The sequence below is a fragment of the Cannabis sativa genome, chromosome 4 (genome assembly GCF_029168945.1).
Source record: "Cannabis sativa cultivar Pink pepper isolate KNU-18-1 chromosome 4, ASM2916894v1, whole genome shotgun sequence".
NCBI lineage: Eukaryota > Viridiplantae > Streptophyta > Magnoliopsida > Rosales > Cannabaceae > Cannabis > Cannabis sativa.
This window is the reverse complement of record NC_083604.1, coordinates 82,384,764-82,395,439: the sequence shown is the minus strand read 5'-3', so window position 1 is coordinate 82,395,439 and position 10,676 is coordinate 82,384,764. Positions and strand designations below refer to the sequence as shown.

Sequence of the window (10,676 nt, the reverse complement as noted above, 5' to 3'; positions counted from 1 at the left end):
AATCGTGATCTCAAAGTCAATATGATTCTGAGAATATCCCAACAGACGAGCTTCATCAGCGTTTTTCCAGAAAAAGGCAAGCCCACCCGACCGCCCAATAGCCTCAACAGTAAAACAAGAATCAAAGCCCAATCTATTTTTTATTCGGTCCACAATTTCCTTTGAACAAAGAGTTTCACATAAAAATACAAATTTGGGTTTCTTTTGACAACAAATGTCCACCAGGAATTGTTGGGCCCGTGGGTTCCCAAGCCCACGGCAATTCCAACTTAGAGTATTCATAATGATTGGTGGGCCTGGACACCAGAACCCACCATTGAAACGTTTTTTGAGCTGCCCTCTGAATTTGTGGTATTTTTCAAAGTAGCAAGAGTAATGCTTGATTCCACCAGCCCACTATTATTATTAATAGGCCCAATAAAGAGAGAGTCCATTCTTTTCCTTTTCCCTTCTGATATTTCAAATTCCAAGTCAGAAGAGAATTTAATACCACTTTCCTTTAAAATAACCACTGTACCTTCATTCACGGATATGTCACGATCTGATTCCATAGGATGCGATTTGTTCTTTGATTCAGGCGCAAATTGGGAAGGTGAGTTAATGTTGATTGCTTCATCAGTGGGCACCTCGTTGCTGGCCTGAGCGGCTGTCTTCCCCGATCGCAGCCATGGTGAGGCTGTCAAAAAATTTTGCCGCCGATTAGGAGCCTTCATCCACAACCCATACGGCTTCACTATCTCATCCGCGGGTGTATCGTAGAGCTTAGAGCAGAAGTTTTCGGAGTGTCCTAGCAATCCACAAATAAAGCAAAATGTGGGGACCTTCTCATATTTGAAGTTGGCATAAAAGAACGTATCATTCCCCCTGCGTCTGAATTTCATCCTCCGTTTCAATGGAATGGTAATGTTAATCCGCACCCGAACTCTAAAGTATTCTCGCCAAACGCCGGTGAAGTTGTTCGGATCAGCCTCTAAATACTCGCCAATGAATCGACCTGCCTCGAGGATAGCTTTCTCCGTTCGAAATCCCGATTGCAAATCATGGATTTGCACCCACAAATCTAGTGTATTTAGCATTACGTTTTTCGGATTACCACCTGGTTTCAGGCGCTCGATTATAAGTTGTTTCCTGTCATACGTCCATGGGCTGCCCTTGATCACTCTTCTAATATCGATTTCGTGGTAAAATTGGAAAAGGAATCGGTTCTGCTCTAGTATCTTCACGTACATGCCTTTTCCGGGTTTCCAAAGATCGGCCATTATGTTTTGGAAGACCAGGAAGTCCGAAACTTTGCCTGTCAATAGCCTTCCTATCAAACACCAGCGGTCGTCCAAATCGGGTTCTGTTTCATCACCGTCTTCTTCGTCGAAAATGGCCTCTGTATCTTCTTCTTCGTCCAGACACATATCAGCCCATTTCTTAGATAGTTCCCCATCGTTTCTGCTGCTGGAAGCCATGGCTTAATCAACAACTCTAAGACACAATCACACTCACTCAAAGTGAACAGCAAAAGACAATCACACTCACTCAAATCTGAACAGCAAAAGACAAACATACACGTTCAATAGAGAACGACATACACACGTTCAATAGAGAACGACCAAAGAAGTGTAAATACTAATCAATCTTTATATACCACATATTAATTCCAAGACAACACTATGAAATATTCAAAAACACCTTTTCACTGAATATGAGCTTTAAATCCACCCATGCATCTTCGGGTAGTTTTGCATTAATGCCAAAGTGCATATATGCATAAAATCATCGATCGATCGTAGATAGTGGGGATTAGTTATCTTCTAAACGAAGTGCTTCACCAAGTAACCACATGGCTACATATCATCAATTGTTGTACCTCTTTATACGTAAATCCACTGCTATTTTATATTCACTTTTTTGTTGTGTGAGTAAATTTGATGAAGAGTTTTTGAAACATATTTCTTTGCAACATATCCAATTTGTTGGCGCGATATATAAAGCCAACGACAAAATTTTACATGACGATCGAGATTACTAAATGATAAATTTTTTTTCTTATCATATAATTTTATCGTCATTATTGATAGCAATTTATGTATAATTTTGTCTTTGTCATCACAAATATTTTTTATTAACGATGATGAAATTTTGTCGACGATGATCTTTCTTGACGCAAAACACGACATCTGAAAGATTTTTGGCATTGAAAACAAAATTAATTCTGATCATTTTTTAGTGAAAAGATCATCACTTTAATTAATTAATCATTTGATTGATGCAACAGCTGAAGAATTATGTGTTATATATATAATTATTTGTAAAGGGAGATAAAATACCAACCATATAATTATTAGTAGCAAAGGGATGATAATAAAGACACGACAAAATTCTTCATAAGATCTTAAGAAAGATACAAAGGAAGAATAATAAAGAGAGAATGGCTCCAAAATATTGCAACATTATTAATAGTAAGAACATCTTTATATCTACACATATAACACCAATTAAAATCATGTAATAAGTTAGGAGACATTATGTTTATTTATTTATCAATTTAATTTAAGAAAAATTACTAACATGTGACATTATTTGGACAAATTATAATAAAAATACTATATATAATTTGTCAGGTACAATATGAATTACAGTTCTTTATTCAATTATTGTTTTATAACTTTTACACAAATCTACTCAAAATCTTTTAGTAAAGAAAGATGTCTACATCATTTGATCAGAATCTTGGGAAACTTTAGTTGTTGTTGAATTGCCCTATCTATCATTTGTTTGAGAATTTTAAGATTATATAAAACTATTAATTAATTAATAAAGCTCATTAGTGTTAATTATCAAATATATTATTGGAAAACTTTTTAATAAATATTATTCATTGATGGTTATTAAAATTATTTAACTATAAATATTACTTTCAAAAGTATTAAATTATTAAATTTTCATTCAATAACAAATGATAAAAGAATTTTTTTAATTTTTATACTTAATTTAACTAGCTTATTAATTAATTAAAAAATATAAAAAATATATATTTTTAGACTATATTAAAAATATATTTATACTTTATATACAAAATACTTAAATTATTTTTTTTTGATAATTTTTTTCAGCTGATATAATATAAAATAAGAGATTTTTTTAAATTAAAAAAATTAAACACTTAATATTATCTAGACTAATTAAGATTTTTTTTTTTCCGAACTTTGACACGTACCAAATCATGCCCCCTAATTTTTTTTTTTGTCGTTAAAAATTCTCCCTGAACTATTAAGATTGTTAGATTTAAGAACTTTTATCTAGTTTTAGTAAAAAAATCTAACATGGATGAAAGTTCAGGGGGCATGATTTAGTACATATCAAAGTTAAGGGGTATGATTTGGTAGATATCAAAGTCTGAGGAGCATGGTTTAATACATAAATTAACAATCACTGAAACAGTAAAATTGAATGAAATTAATTAGACAAAAGTCTTTGAATCTAACAATCTCAATAGTTCAGAGGAAATTTTTAATGGTCAAAAAAGTTTAAGGGGCATTTGGTACATGTCAAAATTCGAGGGAAATTAAAAAATCCTAATTAGCCTATGATCTATTCATGAACATTAGGGCTCGTTTGGAACGTTGTTAGGTCGTACTGTATTGTATTATATTAAATTGGATTATATATCATATTTTTTTATATAATAATAAACTTTAATTTATATACTAAAATATAATTATATATTTATGTGTCCATCAAAGTTAATACCACATAGTTTTACATAAAAATACTGCATAAAATACAATTTAATATAATATTCTACAATACAATACGGTCTAATACGGCGTACCAAACGAACCCTAAAAATAAAAATATATAAATATTTACATATATTCTACTATTATATGTTGATCACGTGTCTTAACTTTTTCAATATCATTATATATTATTTTCCTCTTTCATATTGTTTTATTTTGTGTAATAATATTAGCTCTCATACCAATTGCTATATGTTTAATTTCTTTCATTATTTCAATAAATAATTCATTGGAGAAAAGTTAAAGCTAATAATTAATTCTAATACACAATTAGCATGATTATGGCATATGTACGGAAAAACATGGGATGAGTATGTGAAAACAACTAGGAAATATCTTAGGTTTAACCACTTTATAATGGACCCCATTTATAGAAACCTTTGACAAAATAAAACTATAATTTTATGTTTGTCAAAAGAAAAAAAAAACATGATAAATATTAAATAATAAAAAATTTATCATCATCATCAAGAGGGTTCAATTTATTAATATGGCCATCATGTTTATCATTTTATCGACCTATATTATTAAAATACTTTTTATTTCATTTTATAATATGTTATATGAGACAATTAAAATTTCTGTTGTCTTTGTTTTTATCTTTCTAATGTATGTCAATTTATGGTGTATACTTATAATTTTTTCAATTTTAGTCTTATGGAATTCTTTCGAAAATGTCATGTACGATCTTGTTTTGGTCTTTTAATTTTTTTAACTATAATAAAATTTATGACTATAAATGCAACAAAACTTATGACTGATTATATTTATTTTTTGAATTTGTTTGTGTAAGACTACAAGTTGGTTATACTAAAAAAGTTGATAAAAATTGAGTTTAAGTTATTATTTTGTATGAGTCCAATCGATAATTTTTGTAAACCATGATTATGAAAAATATTAAGTATTTGATTGGTTTAAGAGAATAATAATTAGTTCTAACTATGAATTAAAGCCCAAACTAGGTGCTTAAGAATACTGTGGGTGATGTTAATAGATGGGGACAAATTGTTGAACTATATTACCAAAACAATGGAAGAGACAAAATAATTTATACATATAAGAATATATATCTCGATATGAGTGGACCTAGAAAATTATTATCCAAGGTAGGCATTTATGTAAATTTTAGAGAGGGACATGAATGGACAATTAAATTATAGGTAAAACTTAAATACAAAAAATAAAATTTTAAAGGAATAATTACATAAGACACTATTTTTTGTAAAATATTTATATTTTTACGTTCAAAGAATATTTTTTTTTTACATTTTTACGATTTTTCAAAAAATAATAACACGAAAACAACATAAAATCAACACGAAAATTACATAAAGTAACATCAAAATAACAACAAAAAAATAACATACAGATAACAAAAATTCAACAATAAATTAACAAGATTACAACATAAAAAGACCGTATTTTCTGTAAATAAAATCAAAAAAATCGTGAAAATGTTTAAAATTCTGTGAAACCATATTTTTGTAATTTTTTTGTTGTTTTTATGTTTTTTGAAATAATCCTAATTTTAAATGCTTGGATCTATTTTAAAAGTGAAAAACGGTAGTTGTTCAAAAAAAAAAGTAAAAACGAAAGAATTGTAATTAAAATGAGAGTATTATTTTTGGAATTAAAATGCTAAAATCAGGGTCGATTTTAAAAATTTGTGGATTTTAGGACAAAAAAATATTATTAGGCCCTCACGAAAAAAATATGTGATATTTTTGAAAAACATCAAAAACTATTTAAATTTTTACATGAAAAATACAAATTGATACCGTATTTATAAAAATACTTTTATAAGGTGTGGACAATATTTATACATTTTATGTGATTTTAATTGCCAAAGGGAAATTTGAAAAAATATGCATAAAATAACTTAATTTTTTTTCCTAATCTAATACATTTTAAAATTTAAAAAATATGACCACTTTACAATAAACCCAAAAATACCCCTCTTATTTTCAATCCTCAACTCTCTCTTTTCCTCTATCTCTCTCGGTTGTTCTCTCACCCTCACCAAATCACCAAACCATCACCACCGAGCACAAAATCACCACCTACCCAGACCACCGACCACCGACCACCGTGAGACGCAACTCCAACCCTCTTTTTTTTTGTCAGATGTGATTTGGGCAAAATCTGGGTTTGGGGTTTGATTTCGTCGGGTCCGATGCAGCCCGATGCAGGTCCGCTGGTAACACAAAAAAATTGAGGAAGAAAAAGGCCCGATAAAGGGCCCGATGGTGGGCCCGATGCATGTGTAAAAAAATAGAATTTGATATGGCCCGATGGGCCCGATAGTGGACCCCATGGAGCCCGATTGCATGTGTAAAAAAATAGAATTTGATATGGCTCGATGGGCCCGATGGTCGACAGTGTAGTGAAATAAAGAGAGGGGGGTAATGTAAATGGGGGGGGGGGGGCATTTTAGGGATATTATAAAATGTGTCATATCCCACAAATATCAAATATTAAATTTTAAGAATATGTAAGCATAAAAAATCAAATTTCCCTTACCAAAATATACACTATCACTCACACAATCAGACGATGGATGGTGAGTAGTTGCTGGGTGGTTGGCCGAAGATTGTATCAGACGAATGTTTCAATCAGACAAAAATTGCTTGGTGGTTGGCCGAAAGTTGGATCAAATGAAAGTTTCAATCAGACAAAATAATTGTTAGCAAAATATTATCTGTACTGACAAAATTAGAGAAAAATTACAGTTTTACAAAAATTGGGTACTTATGCCGCTAAAAGTAAACATTGGTTTTATACCACTTACAAACATAAAACTTTGGGTACTTATGCCGCTATTTACTCTAAATAAAAAAATTGTTATCTATCAAGCACTTTAAATACACACACAAAAAAAAAAAAAAAAAAAAAAAAATCAGAGTTCGAATTCACCAATTTTGCTTCTATCAATAAAGATGTTTTTTTCTTTTTTCTTTTTTATACTCTTTGTCATTCTAAATCAGCAAGTGGATTGGGCTTTAGAAGTATTTTGGATTGGAATATAGTAATTATGTTTAAATATGTTTGAGCGATTGCCAAAAAAGAAGACAATTTATAGGTGAAATGGGTTCATAATATCTATGTGAAAAAAAGGAGTGGTGGAACTATAAAGCTCCGGCTCAAGTTAGTTGGTATTGGAGAAAACTAGTCATAATCAAAAAAAAAAAGTTAAGAGTTTGGTAGATATAAACCAGTTTGTGTCCAACAGGATTCAAATTGCCAAAGGATATTAGTTGCTTGCATCTAATCCAAATAGAGTCAAATGGAGTAATATTGTTTGGAGCAGGCACAATATTCTTAAGTATAGCTTCATTAATTTATGGTTAGTTATGTTTGGGAGAATTGAAAGTAAAGATAGATTGTTGAAATATTACTGATAATGCTACCTGCAGGTGAAAGACTAGCTGCAGGTTAAAGACATGATAAAAGATTGGTCCAAAAATGTAATTAATAGAAAAAAAGATTGGTTGGACAACTTGTAAAATTTTATAGATCACTAGGTCCTCTTCAATTTTAGAGGACGCTATTAGTTTGTACATTGTATTTGTTGGAGTAATGATATACTTGTTGATTCATAAAAAAAAATAGAAATATTTTTATTTGTAGTACTCAAAAAATTTATAACTCAAATTTTGTTATATAATCGTGTACATTGTAATTATATTAAATATTTCACTTAGAATATCGGTTGATTCATAATTTATTTAAAAGTAGATAAAATGCTTACTATAAGTATAATGTAAACAATCATATAATCAAAATTGATTATAATTTCTTTAAATACCGAAAATACCCCAAAACAACATCTTACTTGTAATTATATATAGTAGTATAAATGTTAATAGAATAGAAATGTATTATTATATTTATAGTTGAAAGTGAGGAATAGCTGAGGTACCATCTAGTCCCTTTGAGACATAAAGAGTTGTATATTCCTTAAAGTGGACCTCTTTGTAAAGTGGTGGGTTGGTGTGAGAGAGAAGCTCTTTAATTGGGCCGTAAGGTTTCGCAATATTGGGAATGCTTGGATAAAAAAAGCAAGCTGCTGATATTCTAGGCCCAGTCCTAGGCCCATTCTCAGGCCCACCTCCCCCAGCTGCCAACACCCTATGCTCCACGCTCTTGAATCTCCCATTCGTTATTATCTGTACGTTATAATAAATTAATCATACAAAAAAAATGGAATATGTAATTATAACATTTATTTGTTACTATAACAAATTTATCATTATCGATATAACATTAAAATAATAAGAAAATATTCCTATGGAGATAAGTTGAAAAATACCATTTTTATTAGTCAATTAATCAAATTTACCTCTAATTTTACATTTAATTGAAACATACCTCTTTTTATATGTATTGTATCCAAAATACTCTGACATAAAAGAGTCACAAGGAGAGTATTTTGAAATGACAGAGGTAAAATTGGTACAATGTTTTAAAAAAGAGGTAAATATGATAGAATTTAAAACAGAAGGTAAAAATAAAAGAGGACAATATAAAAGAGGTAATTTCCTCATTCTTATGGTTATGCTCATTGTCTTTGTAGGAAGGCCGGGCTTGAACGTTTTTGGGCCTTAGAAAAAAATAATTATATTTTTTAAATAAATAATACTGTAAACACAAAATATGGTATTTAAAAAAAAAAAAAAATTGAGCCGACCCTAAATATACATGTATAGTAAGTTTTTGACTATTTTTTTAGAAAATTCAAAATAATTCATAATACCAAAAATAAACTACTCTTAATATACATGATAGGTGTAGTAAGCTTTTTACTAATTTTTAAAAAATTTAAAATAATTTATAATACTGAAAATAAAGTTTAAAGTAGTTTGTATAAGTACCTGCATTAAGTCGCCAATATTGGCAAGTAGAGCACCATCTAAATGAGGAACATCAAGCCAATGATTATTGTGAAGAAATTGGAGACCACCAACATTGTCTTGTAACAATATGGTAAGGAAATATGGATCTGAGTGGTTTGTGGTACCCAAAGTGAGTTGAGGTTGTGGACATATTGGGTAGTAATGTGAGAATAAGGACCTACATTTCATGCATTCCATCTCACTTAGATATTCACTTCTTAGCCCTAATGCCTCTGATAGCAATTCACAAATCTTCTCTTTCAATTCCTCAACACACTTTGTGTACTCTATTATCTCATCCCTTCATATAAAAAAATTAAATCACTTAATTGGGTAGAAAATCCTGTAGTGAATAATATAAAGTTTCAATTCTAGATACAAATCTGGATAAATATTAATATTGCATATATATGAAGTGTTATAAACTAAACAAATGTAAAAATATTAAACTATTTATTTATAAGAATCGATTTTGAAACGAAACTTTATAATTCTCGTTATATATGCATACATACATAGATAGTATTAATTTACTATATATAATACTAATTAATTATTAATTACCTGCAAAGTTGAGGGAGTATCTGTTGTTGTAAATCACTATCCTGAAAATTACAAGCAAGTGAATCTCTCCAATTGGCAGGAGCTGAAATGTTGTGAAGGTATCCATAGCTATAAAACCTAATTAACTTGCTCACATCTTGAGAATACCACTTCATCTTCTCTTCCTTATTTTGTTCATGAAATTTTCTAGTACTCATCATCAAATCATCCATAACTTTTTTAGGAACCCCATGATTCACCATTTGGAAAAAACCCCATGTTTCGGCGGCTACTCTTATTTGATTTACAAGCTCGGCTCGGGGGCGGCCCCCACCACCAAATATGGCTCCAAGGTCAATCACTGGCACCTTAAGATCGTTAACAGTTGATTTGGTTGGTGAGTTGTTTAAAAAGTCTTGAGAAAAGATGAAGAATTTGGGAATTTTTTGAATTCCGGAATCAACAAGACCTTTCACTCCTAATTTTGTTTTAGTGAATTCTTCTACTTCTTTTGCTCTTTCTTCATAATCTAGAATACAACAAGTTCTATTACTACTCAACATTTTTTTCTTAATTGAATGGAATAGAAATTAATTATGATATTTTTTCTAGTCACTATACATATGTTTATGTAGATTGAGAGAGAGTATGTGATAATTAACTACTATTTGATGACTCTGCATGGAATAGTAATTAATTATGACAAGCTGTATTATACAAGTTGACTATGGAATCTAATTGTTTTAAGAAGATAATATAAAACGGACGTAGGCCAGCTCATGTGGCCAGTTACATTATAATTTAATATTGAGATATTGACAATTTCATTTATAATATTGCCATAAATATAATTTAATATGGAGTTACGAAACTTGGGTAAAAAGTAGTTACAAAATTTGGGTAAAAAGTAAAATACTTTGGACAATCATAGTGTCTAGCACTTTTTGACGTCTCACAATTGGTTAACGGTATCCTCTAAAATATATTTTTTAAGCTATATGTAACCCGATACTTAATTACATCAATAACTGTATAATATTGAGTAGAGTGCTAGGCACCAAGTGTCTTTTAACAATTCTCGATAAAAAAAAATAGTATTTCTTTGAACATTGCTATTAGTCATCAATTAACGATAAAGTTAAACATCCGATATAATTCAATATTTTTCTCTATCGAATCAAATTAAATTATTAATTAAATATCAATTTTTTAATTGAATATCAATTACAAATACATTTTAATGTTAACTTAAAAATATATAAAAAAAAATATATCTTTATATATTAAAAGTGCCTATCTAACGGCATTTCTTGGTTTAATAGAATATACTTTAAAAATAAAAGAATATTCTGTTAAATTTAACGATGTTAGTAGCCTCCCGTTAACTTTAAAAAATATATAAATAATTAAACCCAAAAAATTAAACAATCTTTTTTTAAACCTTTAAACC

At 29.6% G+C, this 10,676-nt stretch overlaps 2 protein-coding genes across 2 annotated transcripts; both read right to left on the bottom strand.

The window, feature by feature from the left end:
• Positions 1-278: 278 nt before the first annotated feature.
• Positions 279-1,457, bottom strand: LOC133037206 (uncharacterized). The gene has a single exon (XM_061114076.1). The coding sequence runs from the start codon at positions 1,455-1,457 to the stop codon at positions 279-281; it is 1,179 nt and encodes a 392-aa protein (XP_060970059.1).
• A 6,107-nt stretch (positions 1,458-7,564) lies between these two features.
• On the bottom strand, positions 7,565-10,368 carry LOC115713906 (1-aminocyclopropane-1-carboxylate oxidase homolog 12-like). The gene is made up of 3 exons (XM_030642386.2): positions 9,248-10,368; positions 8,663-8,984; positions 7,565-7,957 (listed from the first exon to the last, which is right to left on the bottom strand). Exons 1-3 carry the CDS (start codon positions 9,787-9,789, stop codon positions 7,679-7,681), a joined length of 1,143 nt encoding a protein of 380 aa, XP_030498246.2. The 5' UTR covers positions 9,790-10,368; the 3' UTR covers positions 7,565-7,678.
• Between the last annotated feature and the right edge of the window lie 308 nt (positions 10,369-10,676).